The following is a 19,340-nucleotide window of genomic DNA, read 5'->3' on the forward strand; positions in this document are numbered from 1 at the left end:
CTGTCTGTCTGTCTGTCTGTCTGTCTGTCTGTCTGTCTGTCTGTCTGTCTGTCTGTCTGTCTGTCTGTCTGTCTGTCTGTCTGTCTGTCTGTCTGTCTGTCTGTCTGTCTGTCTGTCTGTCTGTCTGTCTGTCTGTCTGTCTGTCTGTCTGTCTGTCTGTCTGTCTGTCTGTCTCTCTCTCTCTCTCTCTCTCTCTCTCTCAGTTCTCCATCAGGTATGATAGAGAGCACCCCGCAGCTCTTTGGGAATGCCTGGAGAGTTTCATCCGCCTGCGTGCAGAGCCATAGCCCGGTTCAACCTGACCCCTGTGATACTCACCAACAAGCTGGTATGTACAATGGCACCCAGGCACGCACGTTTGCACGTGCACACACACGCACGCACGCACACGCACACACACACACACATACACACACACACACTTACAAAAAAACTAACTAAATTGGTTACCTTCCCACTCAGCATCCTACGCCACGGAGATGTGTGACATCTTGAACCAGGAAGTGTTTTCCGCCTGCCACGAGTACATTAGCCCCGCCCCCTTCCAGCATCAGTGCCGTGCAGACACCTGTAAGTGCGGAACGCCCTGCCTCTGCTCAGCGCTGGCACACTACGCTCGCCAATGCCGAAAGTACTCTGTGGTCGTCGAGTTCCGATCCCACGTTGCTGACTGTGGTGAGTGGCCTATAGTGTCAAACTGAGAGCGGGCACATGTCCCCTCAGATATTTATTAACTCATATCTCTCACATGTAAATCATTTATCGATCATTATCAATTTAGTTAGGTCCTATGTCCTTGATCACTATTGATTTGCATTGTGTGAATGCTTACCGTAATGTGATCTTGCATTCCCTTGGAAATTTGGGGTGTCCAAAGTGGGTCCGGGGACCCCTAAGGGTCAAAAATCTGTTTAACCACTTAAACCTATACTGTATATTGGCTATTTAAAAATAGGCAATCTACAAGCTTACAACGCGACGCAACGCATTTTGAGCTTGTAGATCTGCCATTTTCAACTTTTTGGAATATTGTTTTTATAACTCAAAGTGTATATGGGGGTCCCTGGCACAAAATATTTTCTGATGGGGGTCATGTATTTGCATCATTGACATGAAAAAGTTTGAGAACCACTGGACTGTCCTACTGTACCAACCAGCAAGATGTTACAGTACCATATCATGTATAGTTACCTGGCAATTTGAATGTTAGCGAACACTATACTCTGTTTACGTGTCATATGACAAAAACATATTATATTGAACTGAAAAAAAGGTCGACGTGACTACGGTCCACACTTTTTTCATTTAAATATATGTTACTTTTGTTGTACAGTCCTGACATGGTTATAAGTATAAATACAGGTGCTGTAAGTGATTATATTTTTTTGTTATGTGTTGAAAGTGTTAAATTAAGTATTAAATTGTTTATATTCCGAAAGTAATCATTGCTATAGAGTTTGTGTTCAGTAACAGAGGTCTTCCTGTCTCTCCAGCTCTTCAATAAACAGAAAATACATTTTCAAGTTCGGATACCAATTTAATCCAATCAGGAGAGCTCATACAGGATACAGGATGATGAAACAAAAAAATCAGTCAAAATTGGAAATGGAACACTATCAAATTTAAGCCGATTGGATGAAATTGTCTCCCCTGATTGGATGAAATTGTCTCCCCTGATTGGATGAAATTGGTGTTTGTGTTCCAACTGAAAATGTATTTTCTGTTTACTAAAGAGTTGGAGAGACGAGACTGAACAAAGGAGTCTCCCCGTCTCTCTGCTATAGAGTCTATAGCAATGAGAATATAGAGCTGTTTTAACCAAAACATATCACTTACAGCACCTTCCAAGATTCAGCCAAACTTTAGGCAGGCGGCTGTTGACTGATGAGTGCTGGTTCATGTGGTTGTGGAAAAAGTAGTCAAATGTTTTACTTAAGTAAAAGTATCAATACTGCAATGTAGAAGTACTCTGTTACAAGTAAAAGTCCGGAATTCAAAATTTACTTGAGTAAAAGTACAAAAGTATTGGCATCAAAATGTACTTAAATTACCAAAAGTAAAAGTACTCAAATATTTGAAAATAGCAGATCTACAAGCTCACAACGCGTCGCGATGCGACACGCTTATAGATCGGCTATTTTCAAATAGCCCATGTATAAAATAGGACTAAAGTGGTTAATGTATGTTTCATAATATAATAATTCATATCTGAAAAGTAACAAATAATAAAAGTTTTCAAATAATTGTAGTGGAGTAAAAGTACAATATTTGCTTCTGAGATGTAGTGGAGTAGAAGTAAAAGTATAGACAATTGGAAATACTCCGGTAAAGTAAAAGTACCTCAAAATTGTAGTTCAGTACAGTACTTGAGTAAATGTACTTAGTTACTTTACACCACTGTTGGCAGCATATATGTTTTTGTTTGCCACACATGGAACGAACTGACCGTCATTGTTTTTGTATGTATTTTATGCATAAAGACAGACTATTATGTTCAGATTGTCCTGTGCTGATGGTGCTTTAACCCCCTGTAGCCATCGAGTGTCCACAGACCATGGAGTATGGCACGTGCGTGTCATCGTGCCAGCGCCGTTGCTCTGCTCTGTCCATCCCGCTGCACTGTGGGGACGAGTGTGAGGAGGGATGTGTTTGTCCTCACGGCACCTTTTACAACGGCCGCTCACAGACCTGTGTGCCAAGGTCAGTGGTGGAAAAAGTACTCAAATGTTTTACTTTAAGTAAAAGTATCAATACTGCAATGTGGAAGTACTCTGTTACACGTAAAAGTCCGGAATTCAAAATTTACTTGAGTAAAAGTACAAAAGTATTGGTATCAAAATGTACTTAAAGTACCAATAGTACTAAAATGTTTGAAAATAGCAGATCTACGAGCTTGTAGATCGGCTATTTTCAAATAGCCTAGGTATAAAATAGGGCTGAAGTGGTTAATGTATGTTTTGTAATGTAATATATTTATATCTGCAAAGTAACTAGTAACTAAAGTTTTCAAATAATTGTAGTGGAGTAAAAGTACAGTATTTGCCACTGAGATGTAGTGGAGTAGAAGTAAAAGTATAGACACCTGGAAATACTCCGGTAAAGTAAAAGTACCTAAGAAAAGTACAGTACTTGAGTAAATGTTCTTAGTTACTTTACACCACTGGCCATGCTCAGTGCTTTTGAACACAAAACATATCATTTGCATCTATACGTAATTATCAATAATAGACTTCTATTCATTTGTGGCTTTTATCATTGCTCTCCTATTGAGTCACTTGGGGTGAGTGAGCAGGTGGGGGGCTTCAGGGAGGTGATTTATACCCTGTGTGCCCATGGGTGTTGCGCACCGGCATTCTACAAGGTTGAAGGTTGTGCTTTATATTGCTACATCTTGTGTTCAGGTACATACTGTAAGAGTAAAAGGTATTTTTGTTCGGCTTCCTTCAGACAATGCAGCAGCATAGGTAATTATAATAATAAAAACAAACAACAAAATCATCGAAAGATCAAAAAAATAAAGAGAGAGAAAGCAAAAAAAGAGCAAAAAAGAGAGAAAATCAGCGTATGTAGACGTGCATATGAACTTGGTAAATTATATACACCGACAGCATTTTTTCAGTAGCTGCCACATTACTTCAAATCCGCTATCGTAGCTCAGCTATTTTCGGTGCATGACACCCGCGCGAAATTAAGTATAACTCAGGCATACTGTACCTTTTTAAAGATTTCTTTTTAGGGGGCTTTTTATGCCTTTATTGATAGGACAGAAGGCTGACAAGAAATGGGGAGAGAGATGGGGAGTGACATGCAGCAACGGCCATCGGGCTCAAACCCGCGACGCGCTGTCAGGCTACTTTGAGCCTATAGGTGCCTGGACCACTACGCCAGCCGTACAGGCAACAGTGTACCTTAATGATGCTTCAACAAGAGACATGGCTAATGATGCACACATTGGCTGTATATACCATATAAAAGTGAAGCTCTACTGCCGTACTAGACAATGTGAAAATAAACGTTCAGAATCAGCATTAGGCTTGCTTATTGTTTACAAAAACAACACAGACACGTGCTCACATGCTCATGTACTCATGCACGCACACACACACACACACACACACACACGCACGTGCACACACCACACATACATGCTCCAGTTGATCCAAGTGGTACTGATTGGTACTGCAGTTAATGGCCAACTGGCCAGCTAGGAGCTTGCTGGCTAGAGTGCTTCAACCAAACAAGTCCTCACAAAGTGATATTTGTATTTGCTCGAAAGTTTAGATCAGCCTTTAAGTGGAAATCCTTGTATCTTTTCCCGTAGACATTATAGAGCCAGCAGACCTCGGTAATTGTGCACTCTCTCTTTCAACCTGTCCCTGCCCTAGAAGACTTAATTCCCCCTAAAATGTCCCCAGGTTTTTACATCCTAGCGTGGCATGCTGCCTTACTTACCATGTGCTAGAGTTACATCGAGGAATTCTCTCTGAAACCCCCCTTTCATTCCCATTCGAGCGGGGGACGACACAGATATCTGATAACCAGTGAGAAAGAATTTGTAGTACAGAGGCCGATGTGTGGCGCTGGCCTATATGTTACAAAGGCTTTTTAGCCCAGCGTTAAACAAGGTTTAGCACCACTCTGTTCCACCCAAGAAGAGTATCATAACAAGAAGGAGTTTGTTTTAAAAGGGTGATACAAGTACATTAAGATAAAACAAAAGCTTTGGGTGTCTATGTATTTGGATCTACTGTTGGTACTGGAGTCTTAAGCTGGGGAGAAGCGGATAAAAGCTGTGCTCATTGCTATTGTCTGTGTGTGTACAAACTTCTGTGTGTGTGTGTGTGTGTGTGTGTGTGTGTGTGTGTGTGTGTGTGTGTGTGTGTGTGTGTGTGTGTGTGTGTGTGTGTGTGTGTGTGTGTGTGTGTGTGTGTGTGTGTGTGTGTGTGTGTGTGTGTGTGTGTGTGTGTGTGTGTCAACAGGGGCGAGTGTCCTTGTAGCTTCCTGGGGGCAGACTACGAAGCGGGCGATGTGATCATGACATCAGCTGGTTTACAGTAAGCCCCGCCTCCTCTCTGCCACATCTGCAAAGAAACACCTCCAGAATGCCATCCATGTACACGATAAATACATGATACTAAATGAAAACGTCTCCTTCACGTGATACTAACCTCAGATAGATTGTCATATTTACCCTCCAGTACATCCCTCTTTTAACCTAAATCACATCGTTCTATTAACCCGTGATGGATATATTTAAATAAATTCCTACCTTTAATCCCCTTAAGATGTTTGCGTTTGATCACTGCAGTGTAACAGCTCTCTCCTTCTCTCCAGGCTTTGTCACAATGGCAAACTAGTTCCACAAAGTGCTGCCACTGGTAAGTTGCTTTGTGGATCATCGTTATCCTCAAAATTCTGCCCTTAATAGGTGAAATAATCTGCCACTATGGCTTCCCTGATGTATCACTCACTCACTACGCCTGGTTCCTTCCCAACCACCTCATGAAAGTCAACACAAACTAACAGCAGATATTGAGATTCAATATAAAGTTTCATGGCCTTGTGATTTGATGAAGACAGTACTGTATATTGAGTTGTCAGATTGACATATATTATACACATACATAAACAAACAGAAAGACTCATAACAATAGTTTCAATCAACTAGCAAAAATCTTGATTCTTGATTGAATCAAGAATCTTGTTGATTCTTGCTTCTACTTTTGCAACGCTTCGCAACTGATGATTAGCAAGAGCTTCAAACTGCTAACTCAGACTTGGTGCTTCTCTGTCAGCATTGATGGTTATTGGGTTTGTCCTTTCTTCACAGTGGATTTTCTCGGTGTCATTTTAGACCCTGCCCCCCCTATCACACTCACACTTGTGCCCATGTCTCTCCATCCGCTTCATGCTAAGCCAAAGAACAGTAACTGAGAAAAACATCTTCTTGTCCTGCCATAACTACTGTTTATATATAAGTGGATAATACTGCACGTCATTTTATAAACATAATGTACTGTATGTGCTGTATTTTGCAATTGATATGAAATCTAAAACCTAGTCATTACAACTTCTGCTTTTTGCCTTTGTAGGGCAAATGGCCCCACAAATCCCCTTAATAATTCCATGTTCAGAACTTTGCCAGCATCTGTCTTGTTCCCCATAACACATCCCCACTTTGCTTTCCACTGGCTTCCTCGGACCTACAGTCCCCTTCATACACAATTTCACTTTTACAATTGCTAAAGCAGTGTAGCAGTATTCCATAATGTTGTTTTATAGCAATCATTTTCTAAGAGTGAGCGTCGTTTATAGAAAAAAAATGTGAAGTACAGTATATTTGGTTTTAGATCCACAATTCTTATGCTTCCACTCTTTCCATTGCTCACATCCCCACTATCCCCAGTCAAGCTGTGCCCTCCAGGCCAGGTGTATCTCAACTGCTCTGACGGTGAAGATGGTCTCGTGGTGGGCCCGGGCTTGGCCTGTGAGCAGACCTGTGAGTCCTTCCTGCTTAACCTCACCTGCTCAACACACGAACCCTGCGTGGCCGGATGTGCCTGTCCTCCGGGGTGAGTACCCAGCGCCCACCTGACACCAGCTCAGAGAAAGGTATATTAGCTGTTTTGTATTCGTAAGACAACTTGTCTGGCAATAGTGTCGACCAACAAAAATGGCACAAGTGTTGACATGACTTGTCAATATGGTCATTTTGACAAAGTATAAATTTGCCTATTGCATTAGCTCAGCACGGGCTATTGAAGTTACATTGACTAGACACTTGATTTAACCAGCTAAACCCTATATACTTGGTTGACCAGGGTCCTGGTCCTTTGTTTTTTTAGGCGCAAACAACAGCGATAGGCTTTAGACGGTTATCGCCAACGTTGTATTACTGTAATACCAGGCTTATAGTACTATAGTTAGTTATACTGAGCAACACCCAGCTGTTGATAGGTGTAAATCACCGGGTATTGCATGCTCAGCAAATTCTTAGCTAGAAAAGTTGTCAAAAAGACAAACATTAGCTAACTAGCAAACCGCCATAACGCAGTAGTGGAAAGCATGGGTATAGGGGGTGGGTTGGAGATTTGAATGAGTAAGGCCCGGGGGTGCTAAGGTGTTTCAACGAATCTGAGAGAAGTTTGGAAATTAGAATTTACGGGGAAAATGCATGACCAATGCATGGGTTTAGCAGTCTAGCAAAGAGAGTTATCACAGAGAAATTAAACAAACGATAATCAATCGGCTCTTTCTGGAGGACTCAAAGTTAACAATAGAGCTAATCAACTAAAGGCTTGCAGGTTACCACTTAGCTCAGGTGTGTACACAATATTTTAATGCCTGAAGCACAACTATTCAAATAAACTGCTACCCTTATAGATAAAATAGAATAGAATAGATAGGTCATAAGTGCTTTTCTTCCGTGTTCACAGCACAGTGCTGGGGGACCAGCTTATTTCTATGGATACCATAACCAATGCATCTTTATAACAAACAAATGCATAATGGAGGCCCCAATGGACTAGTCTCTTCCTCTTCCATCTTTGGCACGAAAGCACAACATTGCTATGAAATGTCCATTCTATGCTTTCCGTTTCTATGCTTACCCTCCTGTCAACTTTGCTGCAGTTGCTTTCTATTGGTCATCCCATCCCATCAATGATCTCACAGTGGCTTCTTTCATTCATGCTGAGTATCACACAAAAGATGCTATTCTCCCTGAATGATTAGACCTGAAGAAACCTAAAGCTGTGAGGTCAGGCTGGGCAGCGTCCATGCTGACTGTGTCACTGTGGCTGAGGGCATGGGCTCTGTACTGGGCTCGGGCTTTGTGAAAATTGTCTGTGTGTTTTCCATTGTGGCTGTAACCCTTGAACTCCCCTCACATCGTGGGAGGAGTGTAGCACATCGGCCGATGTCAGGAAGTCCAGGGAGGGGAGTTGCCAGGTGTAAGTGGAAACCCCCTACATTAATGACTTTGTCATGATGAATAATATAATGGTGTTATTAAACACAAGAACATCATGTTGCATTCTAAAAGTGCTTTGTAAGTATGACAGTGTGAAATACGGCCATATACAGCAAGCTTTGTCGTAAACGCTAAGAATTGTCTTGGAAGAGTTTCAGCAGTGGAAGTTATTAATTTGTTCGGAATTTCTATACATTTGCAAAGAAGTCAAATTGCTATAGGTCTTTGAGGAACCTTCAACTGCTTGATGGCTCACGTCACAGATCTAACACAAACCCCAGATGAACCTCTAGTTTCTGGATTGTGGGAGACAAAATGTTCTCTCTCCCAGACATGGTCTACAGAGAGTATGGCATACATTTTCGCCACCTGATCCCGTTAATCCCTCTTGGCTGCCAGACTGAACGGGGGGGGGTTAAGTGGTCTTATTCTCAGACATAAATCAAGAGTCATCCTCATGGGAATATTGTTTACATGGATTATATCTTTATCTTATCTCATATCTTTGGATGGTTGACCTATAGCAGTCTGATTGACAGTGTTGTATCCATGTCTAATGAATTTGAAGTACTAAGGCCTGTAATACCAGATAAACAAATACGATTCAAAGCATGGAGTGTACTGTAGCTCGACTTATGTATAATGTGGCTGTGTTGATGTACAAAGAGGATCGTGCACCCAGAGATGTAGTAAGGTTAAAACAAATATTCGCCCCTTGACTTTGTACCTTTCTTGCAATAGTATAACACATTTCATAGTGCTGCAACATAATATCAAAATGTATCTATAATTCATTTCCTGTGCAAAATGCTCTTAAATCTAATTGGAAATATAATTGTAGAATCTTACATGAAGTTGATGCACAGTAGATAGATTTGGAAATGTTGATTTTGGGGGGGAAAGAAAATGGAAATTGAATCCAGATCAGTTTTAACAGTCCAGTAAACTTTTTTTACCTTATTGGCCATTTTTGTCTTTAAATAAAAACATACCGTAGCAAAATACTTACTGTAAAATGGATTTCATCAGAGTTGATGCTTCCGATAATGAAAACCAGTATCAGTTGTATATCAGCTCTATGAGTGACCAAATAACTCAAACCAATCAGTAATGTTTCTACTTGGTAGAGGAAGATGGGAGTTTAGGGAAGATGGGTCAGATTACTGTGTGATTCACCAGTTCCCGTTCTCAAACCTTTTCGTGGTGAGATGAACCCCACGTAAGTAGACATCATGGAAAGCTAAGTCTGGGGCAACAGGGGGCTGTCATGAGTGTTTAATAACTCCCTGGAACTTGATAGTTTGGCACGTAGTTTGTGGTACGTATGGACACAAAGAGGCCTTATACGGTGGAGCCATAGCGTAGTGTCGGCAGGTTTTAAAGGTTTATTCAGATGTGACCCAGTCACATGACATCATAGGTTGAGTCAAGTCAGGTGAAGTCAGGTCAGTTTCACCTATTAAAGCTATTTTAAACAAACAGTTATACTATGAAGGCAAGGCAAGTTTATTTTGGAGCACATCATTTCATACACAAAGGTCATTCAAATACATAAGGCGTTAAAGGCATTTAAAGACATTAAAGGCATTTAGAATAGAAGAAATACAAAATCTAATGTAATGTAATTATGGTTTAGCTTTTTCTCACCGTATCAGATTTGTCCGGAGTATCGTATTGTAAAAGAGCATTTTATACTCGTGGGACTTTAACCCAGTCAAGTGTTTACACTTGCCCCAACACGTTGTTCAGTACGATTTTGAAGTAGAATATTAAACAAGTGAACAAACTGTAACAGGACTGATTAAAGTTAGGGTAAGTGATATTTTGGGGTATTTTTTTTGTTTTGTTAAAAAGGTTAAAGTACTATATTCTGATAGTAATCATTGCTACAGAGCGTTTGTTCGGTCACAGGGGTCTCTCCAGCTCTTAACTCAGAATATAGTACATTTTCAGGTAGGTGACAAACGTTAAGCCAATCAGGAGAGAGCACTGAAAATGCATTTTCTGTTTAATAAAGAGCTGGAGAGACATGGAGACTCCTTTTACTGAACAAACACTCTATAGCAATGAGTACTATCAGAATATAGAGCTATTTAACACTTATTTTAACCAAAATAAATCCCTTACCCTACCTGTAAGTAAACAGTAAACCATCAATACAAGTTGACATACATTATAAATCTAAAATGTTTGAAATCATTTGAATTACTGGTGAATTTAAATTAAATAAAAAATGGGGAGCTGTTAATTGTATAATAATACATATAATATAATAATTATAAATTAATTGTACTGTATGCGCACTGTGTGAGTTAATATGTACTGTATGGTCAATTCGATTTTTGAACAAAGAAGTTGAAGTTTCTGCCCTATCTACAGTAACGGCCTTGACCAGGGAGATTTTTTTTACTTATTCATAGATTTGATTGCAATGGCCTGCAGCAGTAACAGATGAGCCAAAACAATAAAGGTAAACGAACAGCTCGGAAACAGCAGGAAACTGTAAGCATCCCCTCAATGTCCAACAGTAAGTTAGATGGCTATTGGGATTTTTATTTAATTTTAACCCATTCAGTCCGGGGACGCATCTGTGTCATTTTTAGATTTCTTTGAGCTATTCAAAAATAGCAGATCTACAAGCTCATAGCGCGGTATGAGCTTGCATATCTGCTATTTTTCTTTCTTTTTTTAAAATCGTGAAAATGTGCGCAAATCTTTGAATATCGTTTTAAAGCGAACATTTGTAACTCAAATCTTTCCTTCTGGCGAGTGCCGCGCTATGAGCTTGTATATCTGCTATTTTTTAATAGCCCAAAGAAATCTAAAATGACGCAGACGCGTTCCCGGTCTTTAAAGAAGGAAAAAAGACAACTCCCAACTCAAACAGATCGAACGCAAAGTCAACCGCAGGTATTCATCTGAGGCAGGATTTAAAAGCCCGTAATGGGAAATAATTAGCAGAGGTGCTGACAGCAGAAACTATTGTGTTTTCATTCACAATGGTTTACTTTGTTTATGATCAAAATGTCCACCATTCATTCCTCATTCTGTGACAATTAGCCTAACTTGTCCTGTGAACTCGTATGAACCAGTATTATCCAGGTGCTGTGGAGCTTTAAGCCCACATACAGCAGCAGTAAAGTAAAGCTATAGCTATAAGCTACAATATAGCCGTAGTATACAGTAGTTTAAAACTACAACTTACTGTCCGTGCCTCTGCTTTTGATACCCCCCCCTGGTCATAAATTTGTATCACCAGCGGGGATATGTTTTATTCCAGCTTCTGATTAGACTTAATTAAGTAAGTAAGTGAGTAAGTAGGTCGGCATATTGTCGCTATCGGTGAAAATAACAGAGTGTGAAGTAAGCGGAGTTTATTTAATTTGAGCTAGATATGAACTATAGGAACAATGTTAAATCCCTGTTCATTAATATCAATAGGCTTTTTCCTAGTGGCACTTGAAGCAAAGCACACCCAGGTGTTGCAAATATTGCTAATTAAAAAGATCGAAAAGGCAGGCTGCTGCTATAGTGTATGACATGCCTGCGTGTGCGTGCGTTCGCGCTTTGCACGCAGTGCTGGTCAGTGTGTACAAGTACATGCATGTCTTTTTTAAGTGGCACTGCGGTCCTGTTTGTGTTGTAATCAGTTGCTAATCAATTGCAGGTGTTTGTGCTACAGACAGACATTCACACAAAGCCACTTGTAGAAGCGTCTGGACACTGCTTAAAAACAGGTTATACACGAATCCACGGAGCGCTGCCCTGCGCGCAGCCATTGCTGCGGTGTCAACGCTCCGCGGACGTGACACCGCAGCAATGGCCGCCTACAGGCAGCTACAGGCAGCGCGTCTGTGGATTCGTCTATAGGTAGGCCTACATGATGCAGCAGAAGGCCAAATATACTAGACTTGTGCCCACTGGCCTACTCGGGGACCACGCAAGTTGGGAATGATGCAAGTTGTGAGTGCATGCCCCACCCGGTTATGCACTACTTGTTGTACCCGTTGTCAGAGTACCTTATACCCATCTATTTGTCTGTGTCCCTTTTATACCCATATATGGAGATTTTTTTTATTTATTTTTTTCAGCCTCAGGTTATAACTTTATTAAAACCGCCGAATAGGCATATATAGATTAAAAGCCAAATACATTTTCACAAATATTTTACACATTATTGCTCACACCCATTATCAAAATGGCTACACATTCTCCGTCGTATGTATGACATACCTTTTTAGGCTGTCATTTTATTATTTTCAGTTTAAAGTTCTATTCTTTTTTCTATTATTTCAAATATTTAATAACATGCATGCTTAGGTAAAAAAAATATTCCGGACAGTAATAGTGAAGGAACAATTACATTATGAGAATACCTGATTGCAATGCATACAGTATTTCCATTCATAAACCATTTGTTTAGAAAATAATCAAGGTTGGCACAGTCAGAGCAACTGCAAACTGGACATAACGTGCAAACCACCGAGAATAATCACTTTAAGCTTGATTAATACTCTGCACAAACCAATAATTGAATTGCAAACATCCGCAGGGCTATTTCACAGTGGCATTTCTGGAAAACACATGTATTCATCACTTGATTCCTTGTCTTTAAACAAACCAACTAGCAGCCAATTCTTTCTTTCTTTAATTATGTGAGACGAGATCAGTTTTTGATACACACTAGTACCTGTGTGTGTAGTGTACCTGTGAATAGTAATGCCTACAACAGCCCCTGCATAGATCTGTTCTGATGAGCAACACAAGACGCATGAATCAATAATGTTGGATCTTGGAGTGCATACATTTTTACCAGCTCATAACATCTTGTGTTGCTCCTACATAATAATTTCCTCAGTGTTAATTTATTACATTTGGCAGTGAACAAATGTAAATTAAGAGGATTTCTCTCTCACACACACACACACACACACACACACACACACACACACACACACACACACACACACACACACACACACACACACACACACACACAGTAGAGTAGTAAAGGGTCAAACTACAGACTAAATCGTTGAAGTCTAGAAGCCTATGACACCCCACCACACACAACAACTACAACGTTCCTGATTCCTGAATTATTCCCAGTTGAGTCAGTGCAGGTGGTTCTAAGCTGACATGATGCAAGCTTGATGCTGGTTCCGTCCATACAGGAGGAACCCCACAGCAGTGCGCAGGTCCTCCAGTTCCACGTTAGACAGGAAGCATCTCTGCAGCTCTGCCTCCACGGTGTTCCCAGTGGGTCCGCCAGAGCCCCTTAGGAGGACTACAGCAGACTGACACAGTAACCAATCTGCTACTTTCTTCATGCTGGCACTATCCTGATTGGCCAGTGCCCTCCGTCCCCAGAGGCTGAGATGCAGCATGTTAGCGGCAACACGGGCACTGGGACGCTTGTTTGGGTTCCTTCTGAGGAGTAACTGGGCCACCAATTGAACATCAGCTGGAACACTAGAAGAAAGGGGAGGAAGTTGCTTTTCCAGGAAAGTCCTGCTGTCCAGCCCACCTGCTCCATAGAATGGGTTATGCTGGCCAAATATCTCATATGTGATGGCACCCACAGCCCAAGCATCTGCCTTACTGTAGTTGATGACAACCCTGTTACCCGGAACTGCAGTAGCCACCTCTGGTGCCATTAAACAAGCATTCCCTCCTCTGTTGACCCACCGACTGTTAAAGGGCAGCTGTAGGCTACTGTCACTCTGGGCAAGGCAGCAGCCAAAATCAGTGATCACTAACCGTGGGCAGCCACCTGAGTCAAGCTCTAGCAAAATGTTGTCTGACTTGAGGTCCCTGTGAGCGACGCCCTGTCTGCACAGATGGTCCACCCCCTCTAGTAGCTGCAGCACCATCAAAGTGCCCTGCCTTCTGTCTGGCGTGGACACCTCCAGGTACTGGCGCAGGTTGCGGGGATAATTCTTCATTACCAGGAACAGGGTACGGTTGTTGCCGAGACCAGCAGGGTTAAGTCTGGCTGGCAATACATCTGGGTATTCCTCCCGGGCACCTGGTAGCAGTGGGACATCAGCTGTAAATGCACGGTACACTCTGATCACATTGGGGTGCGCAGACACTCTCTTGGGCTGCTCTCCAAAATGTCCATCCAGAGTAATTTGCTCATTTTCCTTTTTCAAGGCAAGCGGGCTTGCTGGCACCAGCTCCTGTGACATGGATGTCAGTATAGCGTCACTTGATGACCCTGCCCCAAAGTTCCACATCATCTTGACAGCCAGAGGGACAAGTCTTAGTGAGCAGCATGTCAGGGAAGGAGACGTCTCTTTTTCATTTTGATCATCGATCAGCTCCACCAGGGAAGACTTATCATCCTTCTTGCGTAGGGCAAACGGAGTAGACGCCTCATACACAGCCGCATTGGAACCTTTCCCAATCTGTTTCCCAATGATGTAGTCTTCCAGCTTGTATCCTGATGTAAATGGCTTGATGGGTGTCTGGAACTTCTTCTTCCTAAATAGGGTCTGGATTTCTTGGCATGTCGATGCACTTTTCCTGTCATCCTCATGCTGCTGTTCGATCAGTCCTACGCCGAGACCGAAAGCCAAAAACACAGCCCTGTTTCGTGGAGAGCCGATCGCAAACCTCCTAAACCCGCCGGACTGTAACTGAGCCGCGAGGCCCCGCAGTGACGTGCGATAATACAGGTACCGAGACGGCAGGAAAGCCCGAGGCTGAACGGTGCGGGCCGGCGGGCCTACAGCACGAAGGCGTTCACCTCGGAGCTTTACTGCAACTCGGCTGATGGGTTTCAGGAGGCCCAGCTGGAAGGCCGAACGGCCGAGCTCTAACCCCCGACTTAAGGCATGTTTTACAGACATCTTTTACCAGTCGGTGGTAATGGTTTCTTTCTCCCCAAGTCCACAACAGGCTAGCACAACCCCAGCAAGGACAACCTAGTACTATATGGAGATTTCTGTATCTGTCTGTCTGTGTCCCTTTTATGCGAAGTACGGTATGTGAGGCATGCCAAAATATGGAGTCCAGGCCAGTCTATGACGACATTACAATGACGTCATGTTGATGACATCAGGGTACTCCATAATATCGGGATTCACGAATTATCTGTTTTTTGCAACCAGTGACTTTCCACTTTTCAATGACTTTTCACTGGACGCATCACTGCTGACCAGAATAGTATCCATATTGTCCATAGATTCTCAGACGTTTGTCACACCCAGTCACCCACCGTCCACCCGTGTTTGAGACGCGTTATAAACGCCCGCCTCTTCATATACAGTATGGCCATGTTACTTTTGAGACTGTCTGTGTGACAGAATAGTCTGCATATTGTTACTTTAGTGACGTGTGTTTGTGTGATGCATATATATCTTTTGAGACGCGGGTTTACGAAGCCTCCTTTTTTTGTGATGCGTTTGCGTGACGCGTGTTTTTTTGGGACACGTGTTTGTGATGACACATGATGCCCACCCCTCCATATTTGGGCCGACCTACAAGGGAATTTTAACATAATAAAAGGATAGGATATGCAAATGTGATCAGCAGTTGATCCTTTTGTTAATTCACAGAATGTGCGTGTGCGTGTGCGTGTGCGTGTGCGTGTGCGTGTGCGTGTGTGTCACATGGCATATGACCACACACATGCAGTGCCAAGTTGCAATCTGAATCGACCAACGGTTTCCGAGAACCGAGAAAACAAGAATATCTGTATGTGTTTGACCGCGGGTCTGAGAACGCACACATTTTCCGTGTGTTTCCGAGATTGTATGCATCGGCTTCCGTGATTGGCCAACTCAAACCATCGGCTTCACAGATTAGCAGAGCGTCACGTCACGTGTCTGCCGCTTAGCCAGTATAAGTGACAGCGTATGCCATGGAACAGAAAGTGGGCAATGGAAGAACGTGGTGGAAGAACGGCACGTGATGTTGGGATGGAGGAGAAGGAAGGCATCTTTATCAAATTCAAAGAAGAATAGGTGAGAACAGAAGGTACAGGTAGGGCTGTCACGATTACAAATTTGACGATTAATTATCACTCAAATAATTGCGATTAACGATTTAATTGTGTTTCTGTCGTTGAAAATGAATGGAACATTATGAATAAAAATTACATTTCTGTTTGGCTTTTAGCTTTCGTAAACAAAAGTTGCACAGGGCAGATATGACAAATAACACATTTAATTATTTTATTCTTAAAAATAAACATTAATAGTGGAAATAGCCGATCTATAAGCTCAAAATGTGTCGCATCGCGACACGTTTTGAGCTTATCGATTGGCTATTTCCACTATTTTTTACATTTAAAAAAATATATATGACATTTTTTAACATGGAATTGATTATGACGATTATGCAAAAATAATTGCGATTATATAAAATAATTGCGATTAGACGATTATGTAATAATTATGACAGGCCTAGGTACAGTATGTGAAGTAGGAGAGAGGAGGTCATCATAACATGTACAGTATGAGGACCATGTATTCTCCACTTGCATTGTTCACGACCTGCATGACCCAGAGTAGGCTGCACCGAGTAGGCCGGCGCCCAAAGGGGTCGTCCTAGTTACTTACTTTTAATGCACAGTTTAGGAATTAGCTTTCAACAGACCTGTTTCAATACTGTATGTACAGTTTCTAAAATCTTTGAAAAGCTCAATGACTATTTAAAGCTCTATTATGTCATTTATTTTGTGAATGAAATGTTATTTTGGTAGAGGACGTTAATTCAATATAACTATCGGGGTGGTTGTAATTGGTCTCCCTGCTCTTCTATTGAGACATTTAGATCATGTGTCTAGGTTGGACATGACCTTTGACCATCAGTTTCTCCCCAGAGCAAGCAGGCAGGTTCAGTGGTAAACATTTCAGCACTTTCGCAGGAGACCCGGGAAAGTTACATAGTGCAGCTTTAAGCTAGAATAGCCTTCTTTCAAAACATTTGGGTGGTACTGGAGGGTGCTTCGATCTTGACCTTCAAAATAAAAAAGCAAAAAAAAAAAAAATCTGATCCAGTACCTAACATTGAAAACCAACCTGTTCACCTGACGAGCCATCTGTGGTTAGTCATCCTGACATCCATTCGCATCATTTACTCTAACTACATTTTGATTAGAATTATGATGCATCTAGGTATCTCTTTTATCTCGCTAAGTAGTCATCTTTTTTCTTCTCACATGTATTCTATTGAAATCAGCACAGTGAATAGAAATGTCACATATCGTTTTATGTTGGTATTTGAAAAATGGGCTTAAAATCCCCTTGACATTTGGAGGGAGACTTCTGCTCCTCCTGGAAATCGAGGCATTCCAGAGCTCAACCTCTTTGCGGTTGCATTCTTGGCAGAAACGAGAAGTCACAATACAAGGTGGTGAAAGAACACAGAACATTGCAGTTGATGGCTATTTTCAGAGCCTTTGAAGCCTGAAATTAGGGCGAGCTTGAGTCAACCACAATAGGTTCTGTGAAACAAATCCCATTTGTGGGAATTGCGCTGGCATTGATACTATTGGGGTTTTGGCTGAAAGGGTTTAATAGGCTATGGAAGCATTTGGTTAGTTACAGTATATAAAAACCAATTACCGTGTAGTCTTTTTGGGACCAAGTGGGAAGTAACCCAGTCCCATGAATGACAGTCATTCTGTAAGAGTGCACCTTATTCTGAATCCTAACTTGTACTTATTTTAAGTGAACAATGTGCTGCGATAAATTAACCCTGAGCCTACTGCCAGCTGAGACAGATGTGCCATGCATGTCTCACTCTTCAGACAACTAACAAGATTGTGACGCTGTTCATTTGCATTCTCCTCTGCCACATTCTGTCAAAACTTAATTCAAAGTCGAAGTGGCATTTGAGAGGATTTGTTCGGCATGCATGCGTGTGTGTGTGAGAGAATGAATTATTATGAATTCTTTGATCAAAGTAATCGATACCGTGGCTTGGCGGGTAGATAAAGGGAGCTGTTAACACAGTTTTATCTGGGGTGTAGCTTTACTCCGATGAAGCCCAGGATTGTGGTGGGACCATTCAGTGTGTCACTCTATTGTGTGCAACCCTCGCCAGTGGCTGTAGCTCAACCCTGGATATTACAAGATACTTATCAGCTCCGTCTAACAGCGTGGAAAGGGGACAGAGGGAGCCAGACAAAGGCTGTTTCTCTCTATCTCTGAGAATCCTAATTGTCTGGTTTTCTCATGTAGCTAAATGAGTGTTACCCTCCTTTTCATCCGAAGTTGCCTAGCCCTGAAACTCTCCCATTTTCTGGCATGGCTCTGGAAGGTAGCCCTGCTTTCGATGTCCCTCTGTCACACGTATGGCATATGAATTATTGTGAACGCAGCGGAAGGAGGCACGCCTCCGCGCGAAGTGGAGATTACTATGAAACCCTGCTCGGGTTGTGTGTGTGTGTCTCTGTGTGTGTCTCTGTGTGCACTGCCTGTGTGCAGCCGCGCCCCCATGTGACTCACGCTCTCATTGGCTGCTGACAGATCTCAGAGTGGAGCTTACTATGAAACCAACCCGATCGCCCCCCAAACACGGTGAAATAGCACGGATTGACAAACGGCAATTCCGTGCATAGATGACTAGGAACTCCGCAACTCCGTGCATAGGAGAACCATATCCCCCCCATTAACTTCAATACGAGGCGGAGGCAGTCACGTGACTTTCTCTCTACGCTCTCCCCATCACGGTGAAATAACACGGATTACAAATCCGTAAATACACAACATAGACCATTGGCGTTCTACATGACAAAATCTTGAGTGTTCATTTATCAGGTCAGCAAGTTAAGTTCACATGCACTTTCAGAGTTAAATGTTAAATGGTCATTCAGCCATTCATTACACACACACTCGCACGCACGCACGCACGCACGCACGCACGCACGCACGCACGCACGCACGCACGCACGCACGAACGCACGCACGCACGCACGCACGCACGCACGCACGCACGCACGCACGCACACACATACATGTACTGTAGCAGACGCAGTTAGTGTCTTGCTCAAGACACAGACATGCAAGCCAGAGATCGAGTCAGGAACCTTCCAGTTCCAAGACAGCCTCACTACCTCCTGAGCCACTAACAGGCCACTGTCAAAGCTGAATGAACGCTTCGGATTTTAATTTATACCTTCTCATTCCTCTGTCACCCTACTATATATTCAATGAGCCACAAATCACTTACAAATAATGAGCACATTTTCTTCCAGCTTGCTGAAACACGGTGATGAGTGCTTTGAGCCCGAGGCGTGTCCCTGCCTGTGGAAGGCAAAAGAGTACTTCCCAGGGGACAGGGTCACCTCCGCCTGTCATCAGTGGTAAGTTTTAACTGTAAAGACCCGTCAAGAAAGACAATAAAGGAAAACTCC

The 19,340-nt window shown here is 42.4% G+C and overlaps 2 protein-coding genes across 2 annotated transcripts in view; one reads left to right on the forward strand and one right to left on the reverse strand.

Annotated features, from left to right (window-relative positions):
• otog (otogelin) overlaps positions 1-19,340 on the forward strand; it is a gene marked incomplete at both ends in the record, with an annotated part of 85,677 nt that overhangs the window by 32,690 nt on the left and 33,647 nt on the right. Inside the window, 7 exons of the mRNA XM_080431973.1 lie at positions 204-328; positions 463-675; positions 2,535-2,707; positions 4,987-5,054; positions 5,335-5,378; positions 6,407-6,572; positions 19,182-19,289. Of these exons, the coding sequence (XP_080288099.1) occupies positions 204-328; positions 463-675; positions 2,535-2,707; positions 4,987-5,054; positions 5,335-5,378; positions 6,407-6,572; positions 19,182-19,289 (897 nt within the window). The remainder of the gene's footprint in view (positions 1-203; positions 329-462; positions 676-2,534; positions 2,708-4,986; positions 5,055-5,334; positions 5,379-6,406; positions 6,573-19,181; positions 19,290-19,340) is intronic.
• LOC308084628 (serine/threonine-protein kinase PINK1, mitochondrial-like) overlaps positions 12,425-19,340 on the reverse strand; it is a 41,105-nt gene continuing 34,189 nt past the window's right edge. The window contains exons 2-3 of the mRNA XM_080427388.1: positions 12,965-14,907; positions 12,425-12,883 (exon numbers count right to left, since the gene is read on the reverse strand). Coding sequence (XP_080283514.1) covers positions 13,102-14,826 — 1,725 coding nt within the window. The 5' untranslated portion in view covers positions 14,827-14,907 and the 3' untranslated portion in view covers positions 12,425-12,883; positions 12,965-13,101. The remainder of the gene's footprint in view (positions 12,884-12,964; positions 14,908-19,340) is intronic.

This window comes from Gymnoscopelus braueri (genome assembly GCF_963280865.1).
Source record: "Gymnoscopelus braueri genome assembly, chromosome: 1".
In the NCBI taxonomy this organism is placed as follows: Eukaryota; Metazoa; Chordata; class Actinopteri; order Myctophiformes; family Myctophidae; genus Gymnoscopelus; species Gymnoscopelus braueri.